The sequence below is a fragment of the Paramormyrops kingsleyae genome, chromosome 23 (assembly GCF_048594095.1).
Source record: "Paramormyrops kingsleyae isolate MSU_618 chromosome 23, PKINGS_0.4, whole genome shotgun sequence".
Lineage (NCBI taxonomy): Eukaryota > Metazoa > Chordata > Actinopteri > Osteoglossiformes > Mormyridae > Paramormyrops > Paramormyrops kingsleyae.
In genome coordinates this window covers 9464306-9487257 of record NC_132819.1, presented here as the reverse complement: position 1 = coordinate 9487257, position 22952 = coordinate 9464306, and the positions used below count along the sequence as shown (strand labels likewise).

Below are 22952 nucleotides of genomic sequence, written 5' to 3'. Positions count from 1 at the left end.
GGTAACATCACTAGGAGGGTGTTATTTTACGGCGTTCTGTGTGTGGTAAACTGGCCGTTAAGTGATATGTGTGATTCCCCACTCAGGAAAAACTCCCAAGTCCTAAGCAGTGACATGACACCGTGCTAGCAGAACACCAGACAGAAGAGTATCTGAGAAGTGGGTCATGACCTTATGTCAGCAGGAAGCAGAGAATGGTATAGACAAAGCTATGCTTGAAAGGTGGCTGTTCATTTGTCTGTGTTTGTGAGTGTTTGCCGAGAGACGGCCCGGTCTTTACCTGGAAAGTGTGGGCGTGGCCCAGGGGCACTGGTCGTCAGACAGCCCGCTCCGTATCCATTAGCCTTTGCTTAGAGACGGCCCGGCCTTTAGTCAGAGAGAGCAGGCGTGGCACTGGGGCGGTGCTCGTTAGACAGGGTCCTCTGTATCCAAGCTGTCAGCATCCTCCTTCCATCGCTATGCAGGCATCAGTGGAGTCTCTAGTTGCCTAATTTTACTTCAGCCGCATCACCCTCCCCCCTCTGCCCCCAAGTTCTCATCAAGAAGGATGAAGAAGCATGGATCTGGCTACAGGTTTGAAATCTCAAACCATCTGCAGTTACCCATCTGCTTCTTATGTGATTCCACGGGTTGCTGCACTCTGGCTCAAGCAATGAGACCCGGTTCGGCTCTGTGAAACAGAAACACAGGACAGCCACCTAATTGCATGGGGAGGTGGTTTGATAGCACACATGTCGCTACACCGTTGGATGTGTGGAATGGGAGGAGTGGACAGAAGCAGCTGGGATGTGAGAATGCAGCCTAATTCCTGACAGCCTGAGTTATATGTGTGCAGCAGGCTGTGAACACGCGGGTGTGCGGGCATGGTGCAGCAGAGCTGAGGCCTGCGCCGGCCCGCTGGGGGTACGGAGCCCGCGCACGTCGGCTTCTCCAAGCCAGAAATGGACGGGATGCAGCTGGATGATGCATGGGTCGAGAGTGTCAGTGCAGTGATGAACAATCAAGACAAAATAAAAAACTTTATTAATAAAACCTAAAATTATATCGGTGTCTTTTTTTAAAACAAAGGATTATATCTGTGTTTTTCAAAAGCAAACCGACAAGTGGACATGCTTTAATGTCGGCCCCATGGACCTCCTGCTGTGATGCATTTCACAGTCCATGGGATGACGGACCCCTTCTAGAATGTTTCTTCTTGTTTCACATGTTTCTTCCTGCTCTCACCAGCGCTAGTGTTGGTCTGGCTATGTGCGGGTCCACAGCTTCTGGCACTGTGTTGGTCTGACCGTTTGTGGGGTCATGACCATCTGCACCTGTGTTGGTCTGGCCCTGTGCAGGTCTACAGATTCCAGCGCCTGTGTTGGTCTGACTGTTTATGGGGTCACAACCACCCGCCCTCATGTTGGTCTGACCATTTGCAGGTCACAGCCTCCGGTGCTTCCGTTGGTCTGGCCGTGTGCGGGTCACGACCACTGGTGCCTGTGATGGACTATTAATGATCCAATTTGTAGGAGAAAATTTGAGGCATGGTGGGTTTTATGGGTAATGTGCAGAATTTCATGGCTAAGTGATGAAATAAAATGATTCATGTCACTGATACTCTCGGAGAGGCATGCGCCCAGATTCTCAAATTAGGGTCCAAGCCGAGAGCAAAAGCCTTTCTCACTCTAATTGGCTTGGAGAAGTTTACCTTCAGGATGGAGGCTGCCCTTCAAATCACAGTGTAAGTGAACATGTGCAGCACCTCCTGTCAGAGCTCCGCGTGCCAGTCGTATCAATTCATTTGTTCTTCCTGATTTTAGTCACGCACGTGACCGAGGTTTGACCATGGAGTTGCTATGCAGAGCATAGTGTAGGTAGTGCAGCCACAGTCTATAAGAGAGTCACTGGGCACTGAGGGCAGTGAGAGTCCTGACAGGACGGGAGGCAGGTGGGACCATCTGAGAGCTCACACTAAGTCAGAGGGAAAAGAAAGGCTGCCACTACTGGGACATGCTGCATTTCCAGGCTCTGTTTAGCTTTTTTGCCTTTTCATAAAGGACAAACATTTTTAGATAACAGAATTTAAATGATTTTTTTTGGTGTGCAATTGTGGAATCCTTGCTTTTTCTGGCTTCGAACGGGTGCATTTCGGAAAGTTTAAACTGAGGTGCCAAAGCCGAAATTCGTAAGGCTGACCTGTAGCTATAAAACGTTTTTTTTTTCCACAAAAATGAATTTGACATTTTTCATTTGAATGGCTGCCCATGTGCAGAGTCGGTCCTGTGAGGCTGGAGCTGTGTGTATCTGACACGTGCTCGATAAAAGCCTTTGGGGAGATTCACCTAATTATGAGAATCGGGTTCTGATCGGGTTAATGGGGCATCAGTGGCTCTGCTGTAAAGAGGAGGAGCTGTAGTTTCTGGTTTTATATGTAATTGGAAAATTATGCTGCAGTTTAGTGAATTAGCTTTTTAGAAAAATAAACTGTTCCTCCATTTGTATAATGCTGCAATAAAAACTGCCTTTGTAAAAAATGCTTTCACCTCAAATGTAAAAATATATAAGGGCAAGTAGCTTCATCTTTATCTACGCGTGCTGGTCAGCCTGCATCCCATTCTCCAGCTTAACAATACCTCGCTGACTCTAAGATTTATTTCACCCTTTACAAATATGCTTCTAAGCAAGTATTCAGTGAGTGTTGTTATTTTTGTGGGTATAGCGATATGTCAGAAAAATTTGGCAGCCCATATGGAAGAATTTATGATAAAGGCACTGAGTCAAAGAGCGCCCCCAAGAGGGAGATCAGTCTGCTGCTGCTGGTGACCTTGACGGCGTCCTGAGGTCGAGCTTGGTTTTCTGCCCCAGGCTGACTGATCTCTGGGACCTGTGGGATGCGAATGAGGCAGGTGAATGAGAAGCAAGAAGTTAATTGTAGCCTGCCCCCCCAGGAAAAGCTGCATTTTGATTGGTGATTTGATGTGGAAGACTGTGAACCTCTGAGAATCGGAACTCTGACCTAAATTGGAGAAAACAGCCCTCAGGATTTGGGAAGGATGGTAAAATGGCAGAGTGCAGCATGCCTGCGTGTCAGTCACACCACAGGTACAGCTGGTGAAACACACTCTATATAAGGTTAGCAGACTGTTTCAGTCATTTGCTTCTATTGCAGTAATTATTCTTAAATGGTCAGTGCTGTAAACATTTTAGATTTGGGCACAATGTGAACAGCTCCAAAGAAAAGGCACATTTTCAGGATTTAATTGCCATCCCTCTCCTGTCCTCATTAATGCCATTTAGGAATTCGTTTGAAGAACTATTATTATTGCCGCACCCTGTCGTTGTCTCTTTGTGGCTCATGGAGCTCAGTGAAGCCCTTTCTTGTCTCTCTCCCGCAATCCTGCTCTGACGTCTGCCACCGTTGCTGGCGCTGGTGATGGTCTGAGCTCGCTGATCTCACACGGAGCTGATGGCACCCAGTTTCCCTCAGACTCTTGGGGGGGGGGGGGGAGCTGGCAGCTCCTGCAGCCAAACAAACAACAGCGGCGAATGGGAAAAAAAAAATGTTTTGTCTTAATCGTGAATAGCAGCATCGCCCAGCATCCAATTCTGCGGGAACACTGGTGCCATGGCCTGAGATGCAGTTTGCTGCTCGGTACCCCGGGTCTCTCAGAGAGTCATTTCACTCGGCAGGTGCCGTTTGCCATCTTGCGGGAGCGGAGTCAGAGCCGGCCAGTACCAAGGGTCTCTCAGAGAGTCATTTCACTCGGCAGGTGCCGTTTGCCATCTTGCGGGAGCGGAGTCAGAGCCGGCCAGTACCAAGGGTCTCTCAGAGAGTCATTTCACTCGGCAGGTGCCGTTTGCCATCTTGCGGGAGCGGAGTCAGAGCCGGCCAGTACCAAGGGTCTCTCTAAGAGTCATTTCACTCAGCAGACAGCGTTTGCTGTCTTTTGGGAATGGAATCAGAGCCAGCCAATATCCCAAGTCTCTCTGAGAGTCATTTCACTCGGCAGATGCAGTTTGGCATCTTGCGGGAGTGGAATCAAAGCCAGCTGGTACCCTGGGTCTCTCCGAGAAATATTTCACTGGGCAGATGAGGCAGTATCGGAGGAGGTTGTTTTAGGCTAATGAATTTGCAGGCCCGGTTCAGCACGTTTTTGGGTTACCGGATGACAGAGGATACCATTACTGCTCTAGCGACGTCGCTAGCCCACTTCTGGCTAAATGGATAATTTCCCAATAGATTAAACTGTTGGAGGCATCATCGCTGTAGACTCATTTAGAGTAATTTTGCGTAATGTAGAAAATTGTTATGGTCTTACGGGATAGATTTATCGCCTTCATAATGTTTGAAATAATCTACCTTAATTGCGCTCTCACCTTATATTATCTTAATTGGTTTCTTTATGATGGACTTTTGCATTTGACGGTCTAATTTGATATTCATGGACATTTTAGCGTGATGGATGTCTACTAAATTAGCTGCTTCAGTGCCAATTACATCCACTGAATCATTAGCAAAACAAAGTCATTGGTTGAGCTTGAAGTGGGGAAAAAACTGCATATACTCACGTTATAAATTATTAATCATTTCTTAGCATTGCAGTGTATTAGCAGTGTATTTTTTCCCCCAACTCTTAATCTGTCCCAAAAATGATTCAGTGCCATAATTGGCAGAGGACCTCGCTTTTCGTAGTGGCTTATCTTGAAATCTGATTTTTGCATGGAGCTCTTTTTTAAGGTCTTTTTGGGGGGGGGGGGGGGGATGTGGCTGTGCACTCAGGTGTGTGAGGGACAGCTGGGCCCAGCTTCAGGCCTGACAGAGTGGTACCTTCACTTGGTTGACTGAGGTCTACATGTGAATGGCTGTAGTTCTGACACCCACGGGCCAGACCGGGCCGGGCCGTGAAGAGTGTGGAGGGTGTGTATGCGTGTGGGGGTGCATTTTACACCAGCCAGCTTTGGGCCGGGCGGGCCCGAGCAGATGGCCGGGGAGCTGAGGATGGGGGGAGGGGGGGTGTTTGGGGAGACAGTGACAGTGCCGCAGTTGGGGGGGGGGGGGGGGGGTGCGTGTGTAATGTGGCGAGGCGGTGGCGGACCTGTCATCACTCTCACTGTCGCCTGTCACTTGGCCCCGCCTACAGGATGGCAGCCGTTTGCCCAGCTGCCTGAGAGCGAGCGAGGGGGCAGCGGCGTCTCTTCCAGTCCTTGTTCATGGGGACATGGGACTTCGCCTGTGCGGCTCACTCGCAACGATTCGGCCGAAACGCAGCAGCACCCCAGGCGCCCCTCGGTACCGCCGCCTGAAGGTAAGGCTCGCGCCGGGCTTCCGGTCAGCCGACCCACTCACCGAAAGCACACCTTCGCGTCTGCATTAGGACAGATGCTGTCCGATCTTGTGAAGCGGCGACCTGAACGGCCGAGGCAGAGATACGGGCGGGTGGAGGTTTGACGCGAGCAGATGGCTGGCGGGGTGTGGCGCTCCAAAGGGGGCACTGTCACCCCCCCCCCCCCCAAGCGGAAGAGTGCGATCACCGCATGCCACATTGTTTAATAGACGCGTCCCGTCACGGTAACAGACGGTCTGGCCGCTCGCCTGGTGGTACCTTCGCGCGCTTTTCCGTTTCCCTACGAGCCAAGGGGGCGGGGGGGGGTCACGGCGAAGGCTGTGCGGGCAGCATCAGAGACGCCCAAACACAGACAAAATCACCAAGCGCTGACTGCCATTGATCTGCCCCAGAGGCACTAGTTTCTCTCCTGCCTGAACCGTGTGACGGTCACTCTGCATGTTACTCAGCATTAAACAGGATGCGAATACAGTCACGGTCAGAGCGCGAGTACAGTCACGGTCAGAGCGTGAGCTGTGCTTCAGAGGAACGCACTGTTCAGCCGGCATCTTTATAATGTGAACATGAACACAAATTCACCTCTCTCCGGGGGGGTCTCGCATTTTGCCGTAGAGCAAAGCGAAGAGCCACCCCTCGACTGCGACAGCACGCTTTCCGTTTCCCGGCCTGCATCCTGCTTCCACGAGAGGCACGTGGGTGTGGGGGGGGGGGGGCGCCGGCCGTTGGTAGCTTTTAATAAGCTCGGGGCCCCTAATAGGGCCGACCTTGAACCCAGCCCGACTCGTGCGGTTTATGCGACTTAATGCCCCTTTCAATTGAATCAGCGGAACAAAGCCAAAAAGCCATTTCGGGGGCGGGAGGGGGGGTAGAGCTGGAGCTGAGGTCACGCGACAGGCGGTAAAAAAATTCATCAATAATGCACCTGCTTGCTGCATCCCTTTGTCTCCTATGAAGGAAGCAGTGGATGGTGGCACAGCTCAGGGTGTGTTTGTGCGTCTGTGTCTGTGTGTGGGTGTGTCTGTCTGTGTGTCTGTCTGTCTGTGTGTGTGTGTGTGTATCTGTTTGTGTGTTTCTGTGTGTCTGTGTGTGTCTATCTGTGTGTGTCTCTGTGTGTCTGTCTCTGTGTTTCTGTGTCTGTGTGTCTCTGAGACTTTCTGCATGCCTGTGTGCTCTCAGTTAGACACGATGACTCCTGTGATAAGGTGAGTCTGGCACTCAGAGTTCCTACAATGTTTATGTGATCTTTCCCTCTCCTTGTACAGGCTGCCATTTCCTCACCTGCACTAGAGGATGTCTGAGCTAGACGTAGCAAGCCCAGGGGGCCCCCCCGGGGGGGCAGGCGATGAGCTGCCCCCTCGGCCCTCCCCCTCCCCTATAACTCCGCCCCCACCGGTGCTGTGTCTTCCCCCCAGCCCCAGCGTGGAGGAGGACTGGCTGCAGGGCGACGCCCGGACTGAGCAGCAGGTGAGCCATCTCTGCACGCCTCCCACCTCAACCGCCTTCGTTGTATTGGCTGCCACGTCTCATGTGGCCAGCCTCTCAGAGGTAACCCCACCCCTCCACCCAACACACCTTGAGCTGCCTGATTCCCCCCAGTAATGACTTACCCTCACTAGTCAAACTGCAGTCTACTGTTTCCGCCAATCAGACACGTGTGACGCATCGGGGACCGGAGCGTGCTTGCGTTGAGGGTGATGATGATGATGATGAGGAGGAGGATGATAGCTTCTCCATGAATAACAAACGTGGACTGTGATGGTTGCTGAGGCTGGGGATCTGCGGTGTCCTCTCGTTCAGATCGGGACCCTCAGCTCTGACAGTGACATGTTTCTCGCGGTTCAGTCAGGGAACCACGTAGCTTTTTTATGATCAGATAGAATTCCGTTTCTATGTTTATCGACGGTGCTCTTGCCCTCTCCCTGGTGTCACGCTTGGCAGGCCTTGGCTGGGGTGTCCTTGGGCGAGTGGCTGTGGGAGGGACGGTGAGGTGGAAGCCAGCCGGCCGCCTGCTTAGCGCCCCCTAGTGCCTGCCCTCTGTGTTGCTCGTTCATTCCCATTCCACCTAGTGATGTCCCTCTTTGTTGTCTGCTGTCACACAGAGACGGGGCCTAACCCAGGGGCATCCAAGAAAGAGACCAAAGGTAGGGCTGCCCCACGCTGTGCCTGCATGCCCACAGGGGGCGACGCGGGGGTGAGAGGCATGTCCGCTGGCGAACCTATGGGTCTGTGTGCCGGTGTGAGCATCCTGTCAGTGTGCGCATCTACAGTCTATGTGTGCATCTACAGTCTATGTGTGCAAATTGTCTGCATGTGCACATCCCGTCTCTATGTGCGTCCATTGTCTATGAATGCATGTCCTATGTGTGTGTGTGTGTGTGTGTGTGTGTCCTGTCTGTCTGTGTTTGTGTGTGTCCATTGTGTGCCTGCATGTCCTGTCTGTGACTATGTGTCTCTGTAACTCCTACCCATCAGTGTGATGCTTGCCATCATCTCTGCCATGTTCCCTCTATAAAGTCCCAAACCGAGACACTAACATGTGATTGTCTGGGCCAATCAGGATGCAGCTAGGAATCTGTTAAGGAAGGTTGAGGGATTTCTTTAGTTCTGGAGCCACACAGTTTATGCAGGGTCTGTCAGGCCTAAAGATCTCTTCCTCTTTCACTGTAAGAACACATGTCAATAGGAATCTGTACAGTGATAAAATGCTTTGAGGAAACCGTTTGATGTGGCCACAAATCACAAACTTTTAAAACCAAAATAAGACATTGCAACTGGTTCTGTATTGTTCTTTTATGGTGTGCTTATTGTGCTGTAAAGGACGAGCTCAGGTTGGTCGTGTTTTTAAGTGACTGATTTATGCCACACGGGTTTGTGTCTCTTATAAAGCGTGACATGGTCTGTCCAGCTTTGTAAGAGCAGGGCCCCCCCCTTCCATGCTGAATGGTATGGATGAGACTGCTTAGCGCCCCTTCAAATGGCAGCACAGGGGGCGGGGGCCTGACTTTCACGGTGTGGTCAGGTGTACGCCAGGCCGGTGCTGACCGGGTGGCTCGTCTGGCCCTCTTGCTGGGGGGGGGGGAGGGGGGCAGGTCAGCCAACACCCCATGAATCTAAATGAAGCCGTGCTGAGGGTGGGGTGCAGTGACGTCCTCCCAGGCGTCAGCTGCTGCAGTGTGGATTCCAGGCAGGCACCGGCCCGGGAAGGAGGGCACGGGAATGTGGGACAAAGACATGGCGTCCTCTGAGGGCGGGGGGCCAGAAAGGCGGCATTCAGACACAAGCAGCTGGGAGTGCAGCAACACCACTGAAGCATTAACACTGTAAGGTACAAACCATACAACAATATGCAATACGACACAACACAATACTATATGACACAGTGCAATATGACACAACCCAATGCAGCACAACACAATACCATACAACACAATGCAATACACAACTATACAACACTATACAATGCAACACAATACTATATGATACAATACAACACAATGTGGTACGACACAACACAATACTATTCAACATAATGTGATACGACACAATATAATATCACCCAAAGAAACACAACACTATGCAATTCAACACAATGCAACCCAACACAATACTATATAGCACAATACAATACAAAATACAAGACAAAGCAATACAATGTAACACAAGACAAAGCAATACAGCATAACACAATACAACACATGCAGAGGACAAGTCCAGATGACAGAATGACTCGCTCAGGTGTCGCCAGCCCACAGGTGCTGCTCGTTCTCGCCCCCCAGAGGTTGGTGTCAGAGTGGCAGCCAGGTTAAATTTAGCCAGGGTCATTTTTATCCACCTACTCTGTCTGACTGATGATGAGTGTGCCAAGTGTGTGCGTGCATATGTACACGTCTGTGTGTGTGTGTGTGTGTGTGTGTGTGTGTGTGTGAGTGTGTGTGTGAGTGTGTGCGTGTGTGTATTTCTGTATCTGTGTGTATGTCTGTGTGTATCTCTGTGTCTGTATCTGTGTCTTTGTCTGTGTGTATCTTGGTGTTTGCCTGTGTGTTTGCGTGTGTGTGTATGTATCTCTGTGTCTGCCTGTGTTTATGTCTGTGTGTATATATCTCTGTGTCTGTGTGTATGTGTCTCTGTGTCTGTCTGTGTGTATGTTTTCTTTATGTCTGTGTCTGAGACCCGCATGACAGTGAGCTGCTGTTAAGCCCCCCCTCCCCGCCCCCGTGCCGCCAGCTGAGGGCACCTTCTCTGCGAACCCCCCCCCCCTCCCCCGGCTCTGAGTTTCCCTCTCTGGGGGGTGACTTTGCTCGTCCTTTCCCTGTTTTTCAGGCCAAAGCCAAGCTGGTGCGCAGCCTGGCCGTGTGCGACGAGTCTTCCCCGCCTTTCCCCACAGATGGTGCTGAGTGTAATCAGGTAGGGACTCCTCCGCTCCTCATCCTGCACCTCCAAGGGCAGGCAAGGGCGCCGTCCGCCACCACCCGGCCCCCGGGACGGGCTGGCTCAGGTTGCCATGGCAACGTAGCAGAGCTGTCCCCCCCGGCTCCAGTTCTACATGAGCGTTTTATGGGTGCTGGCTGGTCAGAGAGAGGAGGGCAAGGAGTGAGCAGAGGGAAGGAATCAACGTGCCAAAGCGACGCAGCACCTTACGCTCTCTGCTAAGGAGACTGAGACCATTGTAAAGATAATCTTTAGAATCCGCGCAAGTCATGCTGCACCATGAGGATGGAAAATGGCCTGCGGGTGCCCAGGACAGCACTGGAAAGTTACTGGATGAGATGGCAGCTGTTACACTCCCTCTCCTGCAGGATGTTATATACGCAGCCTTGAGAAAGGGCACCATAATGGTGGCCCAGAACTGTAACATATCCTCCATGCTTTAATGTTTCAGTCATATGAAGAATAAAAAATGTAGGTCCAGCTGAAGGTGATTAGCTGGAGAAAAACTGGCAGTGCCACCCTATCCACAAAGATGCTCAGAAGCACTGCCCTGTGTTTAAAGCCGAGTCGCTGCACATGCTCAGCAGCGCCACCCTGTCCGCAAAGATGAGCCACTGCATATGCTCAGCAGCACTGCCCTGTCTGTAAAGCCAAGCCGCTGCTCCTGTTCAGCAGTGACACCCTGTCTGTAAAGCTGAGTCGCTGCTCCTGCTCAGCTGCGCCACCCTGTCCACAAAGATGAGCCACTGCACCTGCTCAGCAGCGCCACCCTGTCTGTAAATCCAAGCCGCTGCTCCTGTTCAGCAGGGCCACCCTGTCTGTAAAGCCGAGCCGCTGCTCCTGTTCAGCAGTGACACCCTGTCTGTAAAGCTGAGTCGCTGCTCCTGCTCAGCAGCACCACCCTGTCTGTAAAGCCGAGCTGCTGCTCCGGTTCAGCAGGGCAGTCCATCTGGTGTTTCATGGCACGCACGCTTCCCCTTTCCCTCCCTCATTAGACTGCAAACCAAGACCTGTCACCGCTCTTCAGCCCTGGGGCCAGATTAAACCCCAATCTTTGCGATTCATGCTAATTAAAATATATGGATCAGGTCTCAATATATAAATCTCTCTAGACTCTGCATAATTTCAAACCAGGAGTCCCATTTAGGATTTATAATACGGTTAACTGGCCCATTATAAAGATCGATGGGAGAAAGTTTTGATTAAATTTAAGTATTATCTGCTACCCTGACATCAGAAAGTCAAAACTGTTTTTTCTTTCCACTGAACACCTTTGCTGTTTACAGGCCCAAAGTGGGATTTATTTTGCACCTGTGCTCAGTCACTTACTATGTTTCTCTCACCACTTCTTTTTCTTTTTAAACATTTGCAGGGTTCAATTCAGCTGCAGAATACCGCTTTGCCTTGTGTTCAGGAAGACAGCAAACCCAGCCGAGATGACTGCGAGAAAGACAGAAGCAAAGAGACAGACAGATGTCATGAAAAACCAAAAATCCGTATGCTATCAAAAGGTGAGTTTTTAGGGGAAGACAGTGTGTTCAGCTAAAGCCTTTGTACTGCTGTGATTAATTTCCAGCACAGCCACCACACTCAGGGTAGGATCGCTAACTAGCGCAATCCCAGCTCGGTCTGTAGCAAGCTGCAGTATGCTGCATTCTGGGTAATATTTTAAGGCTACCTAACCAGCTGTTTCATCCTTACATCACATGGCAAGCCTAATTAGGGCAGGGAAGATCTGCTCGTCTGTGCTGCAGCAACTCATCTCCCTGAGAGTGCAAACGACTTGCGACATACAAACACTAGCCTTTATATTTCCTGCCATCAAAACAGTGGAGCTCAGAAAATGGCCGCTTCCTTGCATTCCTTCGCATAGCAGATGAGTCTCTCCAGAATAAGCCAGCACTTCCTGGAGCAAAACATTTAAGGGGTTGCTGGGATTCAGGGTTAATGTCATATATGTAAATTATCTGCAAAAGCAGGCTTCAGGGAACATAGCCTTACCTGTTGGGGGGGGGGGGTGTTTTTGGTTAGGGTGCGTGTTCGATCAGCATTGGGCATCGGGTGACCCAGCTTCATCCTGAGAGCGAAATGCAGAAGTAGGACGAGGTCTAGACAGCCCTCCTCGCCACGGCGGACTAATGATTGAATATAAAAAAGCTCTTCTTTTATTTTTTCCCAGAAATCGTTCTCCATAACGCATCGCAGATTTCCGATACATACTAAAGCAGTCATTAAGGCTCAGGCTGGGCGACATGTTATTAATAAAAACGTAAAAGCATGTTTTATTCATAACGTTGCGTGTCCAATGACTTTAGGCTGGGTGGGGCACCTTACATGTATCATGGTGTGTGTGAGAGTGCACACGGCTGACGTGGGGGCGAGCGTGGGGGGGCATGTCTGTACGCTTTATGGGCACAATGGCACTTGTCAGGCTTTGTGGCGAATATGACAGAGGGCTTTTTTACCGCAGCTATTGTCCTCCCGCTGCCTCTGACTCAGACAAAGGACCCCAAACTTAGCCGTCCTCAAGAGAAATTGAAATGTCAGCCGCAGAAACAAAACCCTTTTCATGTGTGTTTTCTTTCTTCCCTGACACTTCCATTGATTATACTGCCCCCCCCCCCCCCCCCCCCCCCCCGCCCCCGTCTCTGCTCTGGAAGTGAGGGAGATCACATCAGCACCAAGCCGGCCTCTCTTGAGCCCCATGTCCTCAGCTCCATCTGTTCACCGTCCCCGTCCGGGTGTCCCCTCCCAGAGGGCGAAGCGAGCGTAGCACGGGCAGCAGCGTATGACGGGGGCAGCTTGGCGTCCGCGGCGTCCTCCTCCTATGCCGACTGTCAGGAGTCACCTTTGACCTCCTTTCCCTTTCAGAGCAAAGCCAGGAGTACACGGACTCCACGGGCATCGACCTGCATGACTTCTTAGTGAACACCTTGCAGAAAAATCCCAGGTGGGGCAACGGCATGTGTGCCGAGATCCGCATGCGTGATAATCCTACTGAATGTATGATACATGTGTCATACCATAGCAACCACATTCCTGCATATATACATATATACATACATACATACACATACATATACACAAATGTAATTCTTGGAACAAGGGGAGGCTTTATAAATTTTTAAAAGCTAAACTTCTGCATCAATGCATGATTTAATTAACCGTGGTGAGAGCCTTATATAGTGTAATTGCTGGAGGTAATTTTTATTATGGGGTTTCTGGTGTTTCTCAGTACGGGGCTGATAATGTTTTTGTCCCTGACAGATAGAAAAGGACAGGAATATAGATAGAGATAACAGACAAAGACACAGTGGACATCATTTCAAAAAGCATGGTTGATTTTAAATTGCATGAGGTTCAGCCGAGATGTGGCTCCTGTATGGATGTGAGCGAGTGCCACGTAGCGTGGTGTATCGGTGGATTTGGGCTGTGGTGGAGCTGACCTCGCAGCTCAGAGCAAGCATTCAGTCTGTGTCATGCACAGAGCTGCACTGTGGCTGCCCAGTAACCCGTGGCGAGTCCGTCTGCATGCAGCATGTCGGGTCACAGCGACCTTCACTGCAAGACCGCACTGCACAGCGTCAGGGAAACCTCCAGAACATTCACTGGCAGACCACACTGCACAGCCTTAGAACCTCCAGAACATTCACTGGCAGACCACACTCTGGGCCTGTTGATCGCACAGTATTGCCCGTTGTCGTGCGTGCCACTTACTCCACTCATTTTAAGGCTTCGCACGAAAGCAGCCACCAAACTAATTTAATGGTACAAATGTTACAGTTGTGCCCCCAGGCACCTTGTGTCATTTGGTGGCCCAGGCAGCAGACTGCTGGCTTTCCACCGCTGTCACTTCAGCTCTTTAGAGGTGCTGAAAGCCGAATGACTTTAATGTCTCATGCTGGCTTTATGACAGGGACAGAATGATGCTCCTGAAACTGGAACAGGAGATGATCGACTTCATAACAGACAACAGGTAGGTAGTGACTGTGCATGTGTGTGTGTGTGTGTGTGTGTGTGTGCGTATGTCTGTATATCTGCCTGTGTCTGTGTTCCAGTAAGCTTAATTCTGTGGATGCCTGTAAAAAAAGGGGATTTGTCAGGGAAAACAAAGAGCATTGCACTTTTGCAATGCTCTTTGATGAATAAACAAACCAATAAATAAATCTAATGTGCTATTTGTCTCACTTGTATGTCTGGTAAATGAAGTAAATGGAAAGAAACAATATATTGATTGAACATACTTATCATACTGAGACCCAGCAGAAAAAAGGTATTTTTATAAGGCTTTAAGAGCTTTAAGAGCTGCTTTAACCTTTCAAACCTGATTCACTTCCTGCACCACTGAGCAGTCCTTTCCACCTCCCCCCTTACCACCCCCCCCCCTCCCCCAGCAGCAACCCCTTCAAGAAGTTCCCTCAGATGTCCTCCTACCATAGGATGCTTGTGCACCGGGTAGCAGCTTACTTCGGCATGGACCACAATGTGGACCAGACCGGAAAGTCCGTCATCATCAACAAAACAAGCAATACGAGAATGTAAGCGATTAAACTTTCAGTACTTCTGAAGATGGGAAGTGGTAGTGATGAAAAGCCAGCACTACGAGTGTGTGTGTGTGTTAGTGCACGCGTCACGTTTGCGTGAGAGTGGCTGTTCATCTTGGCTGGTTGTCCCTTTTCACAGGAGACAGGAGTACTCTTGGCTTACATAAAAAAAACACTGGTAAAAAGGCTCTTAGGCCAGTGTTTCTGAAATGTGATCTGATGACTAAAAGCTGTTACATGGCAGGTGTATGTCATGCACAGGCGGATGGGAAGCGGCTGAGTTACTCGGCCTGATTGGTCCTTGTGATGCCAGCCCCTGCCTGATTGGCTGGAGTCTGGGGTCTGTTTATGGATGTGCTTCGGAAGAATGGCTCGATAAATAGGCTTTGACACATCGGTTACATAAGTGTCCCTTTATTGCGCTTGTTAGTTGCCGTTTGCTGTTATTTTGTTGTTTGTTCGCCCTTGTCAGGTTTAGTGCTGATTAGTATTCTGCTCTGGGTGGTCTGTCCCTGAAATGGAGACTACTGCCTGTGGGTTTGCCAGAAGAGCTCCTGTTCCTTATGTGTCCTGTTACTTTGCTCTTGCGTTGGGCACCTGCTCCCTCTCGATCCCTGCTGTGTGTTCTTCCTGCCCCGTAGGGCGGGGATCATGTCGCGTATCAGACGCTTTCCCGCGGTAATAGGGCCTGGCAGCCAAAGCCCGCCGGACGTACGCAGCCCGACGGCACACGTGGCTGGAGTGGCAGCAGAGCCGAGGCCGCTGAAGTGGCGCTAAAAGGCCCCATGAGGGCCGACCACTAATCGCAGAGAGCCAAGCGCTAATGCCTTAGATCCACAGCAAAGGTGGCATAGGGGCTGAAGAGCAAAGCCATTTGAGGCTCTTCAGATTGCAGTACATGGGGAGGGGGCTGTGAAAGCGTTAGCGAGGAGCCAAAGAGCTGCATGTGTTCTACCATGATAGATTCAAGTGTAGTGTTGTGTTAACTTTATGTGCACTACCATCTTAGCTTCATGTGCGCTAGCATCTTAGCTTCATGTGTGCTACCATCTTAGCTTCATGTGTGCTAGCATCTTAGCTTCATGTGTGCTACCGTCTTAGCTTCATGTGTGCTAGCATCTTAGCTTCATGTGTGCTACCGTCTTAGCTTCATGTGTGCTAGCGTCTTAGCTTCATGTGTGCTAGCATCTTAGCTTCATGTGTGCTAGCATCTTAGCTTCATGTGTGCTACCATCTTAGCTTCATGTGTGCTACCATCTTAGCTTCATGTGTGCTACCATCTTAGCTTCATATGTAATACCATGTTAGCTTCATGTGTGCTACCATCTTAGCTTCATGTGTGCTACCATGTTAGCTCCATGTGTACTACCATGTTAGTTCCATGTGTACTACTATGTTAGTATCATGTGTACTACTATGTTAGTGTCATGTGTACTAGCAGGTTACCAGCATGCATACTACCATGTTACCTACTTAAGGTTGTATTTAGGGTGCCCAGAAAGGAGATCTAAGGCTTAAATAGGAGGACACCCATGAAATGCTGTTGGGCGGGTGGGACGGGGATGAGCCATGGATGGTATATCTGTTACAATATTTGTCTTCTTATCTAGAGAGTACAGCATAAAAAACAATTGGCTTCTATAGTGTGTGTGTATGGGTGTTTCACATTTTTTGTGCAACCGGGGCAGGGAGAGAGTGGTGCTAGTTGTTGATCGGGCGGCAGGTAGGGTGGGGAAGGAAAAGGAGTACAGAGGGTTTAAAAGGAGGACAAGGGCATTAAAAGAAAGACAGAGGGGCTAAAAGGAGGACAAGGGCATTAAAAGGAGGACAGAGCGGCTAAAAGGAGGACAAGGGGGCTAAAAGGTGGACAGAGGGACTAAAAGGAGGAGAAGTGAGCTAAAAGGAGGACAGTGCGGCTAAAAGGAAGGGAAGTGGGCTAAAAGGAGGACAGAGATGCTAAAAGGAGGAGAAGTGGGCTAAAAGGAGGAGAAGTGAGATAAAAGGAGCACCAGGGGGCTAAAAGGAGGACAAGGAGACTAAAAGGTGGACAGAGGGGCTAAAAGGAGGAGAAGTGATCTAAAAGGAGGACAAGGGGGCTAACAGGAGGACAGAGGGGCTAAAAGGAGGAGAAGTGGGCTAAAAGGAGGAGAAGTGAGATAAAAGGAGCACCAGGGGGCTAAAAGGAGGACAAGGAGACTAAAAGGTGGACAGAGGGGCTAAAAGGAGGAGAAGTGATCTAAAAGGAGGACCAGGGGGCTAAAAGGTGGACAGAGGGGCTAAAAGGAGGAGAAGTGATCTAAAAGGAGGACAAGGGGGCTAACAGGAGGACAGAGGGGCTAAAAGGAGAAGAAGTGAGGTAAAAGGAGGACCAGGGGGCTAAAAGGAGGACAGAGGGGCTAAAAGAAGGACACTCAACAGCAGTCCAGATCGAGGGCTGAAAAACGAACTGTCCAGACAAAATCCAGACAAGTGGTCATCCTATGCGTACTACCATGTTAACTTCATGTGCACTAGCGTGTTAGTTTCATGTGCACTAGCGTGTTATAGGAAGAGCTTCACTGCTCTGCTCTTCAGCAAGTTACTTGGCATGAATAATCTGATAAGGCCTGGATTATACGGGTTTTTAAAATCGCTTTTGATAAAGCAAAAAAAAACTGATAAGAAATAGCAAAAATCTGCCAGTTAATATCTACTGGCAAAGGATTTTGTTATTATTCAAATTGGTAAAGGCCTAGTAAGTCTTTTGTGAGTTTTGACATACTGTAAACACGGCATGTCGTAACCTCTGCTGTTTCAAGATCAGTCAGAAGTTCTTCCGCTTTGCCGCAGCTCAAGGCTGAATCCAAGGCAGTGAATCTTCGTGCAGACAAGCTTTTGGAGCCACATCGGAGAGCTTTGAAGTGCAAGCGTGGCAATTTGACTGCTGATTTTTTAGATTTCACAAAATTACATCACCATTCCTGTTTCTGTGAAGTTTTTCTGCAGGTTCCACCTTGGCTTCCAGTCATCTCTAATTGTGTACTCATTCTAAACATCAGAAACTTCTGAGATGTCTGAGGAAAAAAAGTGATAGAATTGTCTTCTGTCAGAAAAGCCAAGGATTGACAAGTTTTGCAATTTTCTTTGCGTTATTGTCTACTTATCCAGCTTAGGACATTATCTAATGGTGGAGTTTGTACAGGTTCCTGTTAACACTGCAGTGATACTGGGAATGACAGAGTTGTGCAGCCGCAAATTACTGATGACCGCTGTTATCATACATGTTACATCATACATATATATGCAATCAGGTGCGTCTGCGGGGCTTGGATACCCTGACAGAATCAGGGGCCCAGCACTTAACAGGGGTCGCACTAGGGGCTTGGATACCCTGACAGAATCAGGGGCCCAGCACTTAACAGGGGTCACACTAGGGGCTTGGATACCCTGACAGAATCAGGGGGCCCAGCACTTAACAGGGGTCACACTAGGGGCTTGGATACCCTGACAGAATCAGGGGGCCCAGCACTTAACAGGGGTCACACTAGGGGCTTGGATACCCTGACAGAATCAGGGGGCCCAGCACTTAACAGGGGTCGCACTAGGGGCTTGGATACCCTGACAGAATCAGGGGGCCCAGCACTTAACAGGGGTCGCACTAGGGGCTTGGATACCCTGACAGAATCAGGGGGCCCAGCACTTAACAGGGGTCGCACTAGGGGCTTGGATACCCTGACAGAATCAGGGGGCCCAGCACTTAACAGGGGTCGCACTAGGGGCTTGGATACCCTGACAGAATCAGGGGGCCCAGCACTTAACAGGGGTCGCACTAGGGGCTTGGATACCCTGACAGAATCAGGGGGCCCAGCACTTAACAGGGGTCGCACTAGGGGCTTGGATACCCTGACAGAATCAGGGGGCCCAGCACTTAACAGGGGTCGCACTAGGGGCTTGGATACCCTGACAGAATCAGGGGGCCCAGCACTTAACAGGGGTCGCACTAGGGGCTTGGATACCCTGACAGAATCAGGGGGCCCAGCACTTAACAGGGGTCGCACTAGGGGCTTGGATACCCTGACAGAATCAGGGGCCCAGCACTTAACAGGGGTCACACTAGGGGCTTGGATACCCTGACAGAATCAGGGGGCCCAGCACTTAACAGGGGTCACACTAGGGGCTTGGATACCCTGACAGAATCAGGGGGCCCAGCACTTAACAGGGGTCACACTAGGGGCTTGGATACCCTGACAGAATCAGGGGGCCCAGCACTTAACAGGGGTCACACTAGGGGCTTGGATACCCTGACAGAATCAGGGGGCCCAGCACTTAACAGGGGCCACAGTAGTGGCTTGGACACCCTTACAGAATCAGGGGGCCCAGCACTTAACAGGGGCCACAGTAGGGGCTTGGATACCCTTACAGAATCAGGGGGCCCAGCACTTAACAGGGGCCACAGTAGTGGCTTGGACACCCTGACAGAATCAGGGGGCCCAGCACTTAACAGGGGCCACAGTAGGGGCTTGGATACCCTGACAGAATCAGGGGGCCCAGCACTTAACAGGGGCCACAGTAGGGGCTTGGATACCCTTACAGAATCAGGGGACCCAGCACTTAACAGGGGCCACAGTAGTGGCTAGGACACCCTGACAGAATCAGGGGGCCCAGCACTTAACAGGGGCCACAGTAGGGGCTTGGATACCCTGACAGAATCAGGGGGCCCAGCACTTAACAGGGGCCTTTGGATAGATAAAATTGTAAAATCATATAGCGAAAGAGGAGCAGGAGGCCCCAAGGTGACGTTTTATCGGGGGGGGGGGGGGGGGGTCCCAAAATGTCAAGCTAGTCTCCTGTACACAATTAATGTCACAATATAAAAGTAGAAAAATATCAGAGCAGAATATGACTGATGATGATTGGAGGAGCACATTGGGTCACTGTCGCCGAGAACCAGCGTTAGGTTTCGGCTGGTTAAGGCCATTGGTAGTTCAGTTTCATTTACTCTGTGAGACGCCCCCTGGGACCCTCACTGCAGGGGTATAGTTGCCTAGCGGCTGTGGTTCCTTCCTGGATCCATCGTGAGCTTGGAGCGTGAGAGCCAAGCAGCTGTCCTGCTGCCCGTGGAGATGAACGGACGTGTTTGCCCGTAACCCACAATGGGTTAGAGGGGCGTATGTGTGTGTGTGTGTGTGCACCTGGGCGTGTGCTGCACGCTCAGCTGCGCTGATTGGCTCGCGGGCGGGCCAATGGCACGCAGACTCTGCCTGCCAAATCTCATTTCCCTTAATGTACACAGAGCTGCAGGTCATCACTCTGGCGGGGACGACGCAAGTGGCAACAGTGCAGGAAAAAAAACAACCTCTGTGACATGGCGGGATGGATTCACACACACAGAACACTCCCTAAATCTTCCTTTTCTGGCTCCCTGTAATTTACCTTATTTACATACTGTACAGTATGTTACATCGGATGCTGATGTCTGCGTCCTCTCTCTGTGTGAGAGTAGCAAAAGTGCAATGCTCTTTGTTTTCCTGTCTCTGAATTTTAATTTTGTAAATATATTAGTTCTTGCATATGAAAAATAACGGCAAATACAGACTACAAAAGAATTCAGAATGATGATAAACTCTGGAATATAAAGAACAGGTGAATAGATCAGAGAATGAATTACTACCCTGATGTTATCCGTTAGGGACAGACTGCTCCTCTCTTGAGTGGAAAGCTGCTTTGTAGCTTGTTGCCTTATTGGATAAGTTGTGTGTAAATGGATGGATGGATGTGACATTTTTTGTTGTATAGGCACCCCCCCCTCCCAAATGCCTTTGCTGTACTGGGAGAGGCACCAGCCTGCCATATACACAGAGCCCTTATATATAGAGCCTGCCCATATATTCAGAACCTTCCCATATATACAGAGCCTGTCCTTATATACATTTAATTTACAGGCAAAGAAACTCTTTGATAATAAATTGATATGCACACAGCAGTGTTCACTGCATTAGTATCCATTTCCAGCAAAATGCTGTTGTGACACGGCTTTGACGGCAGCCGTTAGATTGCGGTGTCTGATTGTTTGTCGTTGGAATTCGCTAATCGATATAATGGGCCGAGTGCCTGCAGTGAACATGTCTGAACGGCGTGGAAAGCAGTAAGCAGTATATCTCAGCAATCATTTTGTACTTCACGAGCCTGCAGATCTGAAATGTGTTATTAGACCCAGGGTCAGCGATTGGGCGGAATCAATGACGACAGTGAGTCTGTGAGGGTATTTATTACCGCGCTTGCTTTCATCGGATGAATTTTTGCTGGTAAATGATGCCTGACTGTGGTCTGTCATGTGACGGAGCCGCTTTTTGTCACGTCTTCTCTGGCCCAGACCTGATCAGCGCTTTGGAGAGTACGTGAAAGACGAGAAGGGCGAGGACTCACAGAAGAGGTTCATCTTGAAGCGAGACAACTCCAGCATCGACAAGGATGAAAATCTGGTGTGTAAATACATTTGGAAATAGTTGTAAATAAGTTATTAACATGGAGGGGTGTCACTGCTGCTCCAAGTGCATTGGCATGAAATAGCGTTCCACCAGGACCACAGTACAACATACAAACAGTGAGGGTTTTCACAATAATTAAAGTGCAAAACACGAGACGGATATCACAGGGCGAGGTGGCAGCTCTCATATTCCCATGTTGGGGTCCTTCCTATGTTGTGCTTCGTCCCACACGGCCGGGGCGACCCCGGGCTGACAGATCCCCAACAGCCCCTTTTAAAAGCAGCAGCACCACAGCGACTGCTTTGGTTACAGACGGTTACGTTTCTCATTACAGCACTTGAGCGATTTGAGCCAGCGTACATAGTGCATCCAGGAATCATTTCAGAGATGCGCCTCATGGATCTGTATGGATTGCCCTGTCGTTAGGCTGCCATGGCGATGTCCTTCGGCCAATTACATTTGTCAGATAGGGTGCTGGTTACTGGATCATCGCTTGTTTTCAGAAAATGGTTTGTTTTGGTGGCTGCTCATGGTCGCACAGGCGTCCCTGAAACATCGAGGGAAGTATATTTTATTAATTTTTCTGACATTTATCCAAAGCAACTTACGGTAAAGGGAAGGCTTACATGTTTAAAATGTACATCTGCCCCTGTGACCTAAGCCCCTGGCTATTGCATTGTTACCACGATGCTCTACTTGTTGACCTACAGGAACAGAGTAAAGTTGGGACCAGAAGCCAACTAGCTTCAGCATAACACTCAATCACCACCCGCTCCCCCTCCAACACACACACACACACACACATACACATGTCATGATTAGCTTGTCATTAATGTGGAATGTCACAGCACAAACACTTGTTCTCGACCAAAGCGTAGACTGGATGGGTGACACTAATTCTATTGCGGCCCCCCCATCTGATGGTGCATCCCCTGCTGAGGTCTGCTGTTTGTGACAGAGCCTCCAGAGCAGCCCCTAGTAACAAAGCCAAGACCATTCATTATGTTTCACACGGCTCACTTAATTACCACATTTGTTATCATAATAGCTTGTAGACTCTATAGCTGGTTTACAATTCAGATGACGCCTGTGGAAAGGGTGGCGTCACGCAGAACTGGAAGGATCCATGCCGCATAATCGTTACTAATTTGCTTTGCTGATGTCATTGCTAACAGAGGTTTATAATTCAACAAACATCACATTTCGCCTTAATTGCTGAGTGATGACATGCATCGATAACTGAATCAAAGTGATTTATGTTTGGGGGGGCAAGTCCTTCCAGGGGTTTCTCTGAAAATCCAAGATGGCCCCCGGAGGCGAAGCGCCAGTTGAGGGTTCTGGGCGGGCAGCGAAATGGTGTCAGTCTGCAGAAACAATCTGGGTCAAGATGCGGGTCCCAGCATCCATGTTGACTCCAGTCAGGCCGTGAGGCTTGGCACATAAGACCTTGGCGACGGCTCCCGTTTCAGAAAGCTTAAGCCAGAGATACGAGAGAGGTAGAAAACGATGAAGCCATCGCCCTGACAGTCGGGTGCAGCTGATTTGGCTGCGTCCTACCATGAAGGCGGAGGGAATGAAAGATGCATGTCCAGGCAGGAAAAAGGCAGCTGCTGACTTTCCATGGGGACAGTAATGTAGAGGGTGTGGCCACTGGATGTGGGCGGGTCCTCACAGGTCAGTGGGTGCCCTGGTCCAGGTCTCGCAGGGGTTACAGTCAGGTCACTTCCTGTCAGTATTTCAAACAACTTCACCAATCATCAGCAACGATGTTTGTAAATGCAGCTGATTTCAATGTGGCACTAGCTGGCAGCCTGCAGGCTATAAGCTGCTTTTCTGAGGAGAACATTTCAGCTCCTTTGCCAAGAAGGGCCCAACTTCTCAAGTGTAGCAATCAGGGTGGCCAACTTTGGTCAGCTGGCTGGCAGAAGATTTTCCAGACAAGTCTACACACGCATGCACATGCACTTACATGTATGTCAATTTTATAACCTTGTAAATCTATCTGTAGGATTTGCGAATTACCCAATGTTTTTGATGTAGCTAATTTTAGGTTCATAACGGAATAATACAGATTTGCCTTAAGATTCCTTACATGAGCATGAGAGGCTGAAAGTGTGAGTGTCACGCCAGATGCGTGAGAGCTGGCAGGCCTGAACGATGCTACCTGGACTGCAGCAGTAAGAGGT

General features: G+C 49.9%; 1 protein-coding gene across 5 annotated transcripts in view; it reads left to right on the top strand.

Annotated features, from left to right (window-relative positions):
• The window catches only part of arpp21 (cAMP-regulated phosphoprotein, 21), a 58585-nt gene that overhangs the window by 13255 nt on the left and 22378 nt on the right, over positions 1-22952 (top strand). For 2 of the 5 annotated variants that reach the window (XM_023803915.2, XM_023803912.2), the window contains exons 2-10: positions 5124-5288; positions 6590-6791; positions 7427-7468; positions 9648-9731; positions 11128-11266; positions 12627-12705; positions 13672-13731; positions 14150-14293; positions 20652-20760. In XM_023803915.2, the coding sequence (XP_023659683.1) occupies positions 6618-6791; positions 7427-7468; positions 9648-9731; positions 11128-11266; positions 12627-12705; positions 13672-13731; positions 14150-14293; positions 20652-20760 (831 nt within the window). In that variant the 5' untranslated portion in view covers positions 5124-5288; positions 6590-6617. The remainder of the gene's footprint in view (positions 1-5123; positions 5289-6589; positions 6792-7426; positions 7469-9647; positions 9732-11127; positions 11267-12626; positions 12706-13671; positions 13732-14149; positions 14294-20651; positions 20761-22952) is intronic. The other 3 variants (XM_023803916.2, XM_023803914.2, XM_023803917.2) reach the window with 2 other exon arrangements.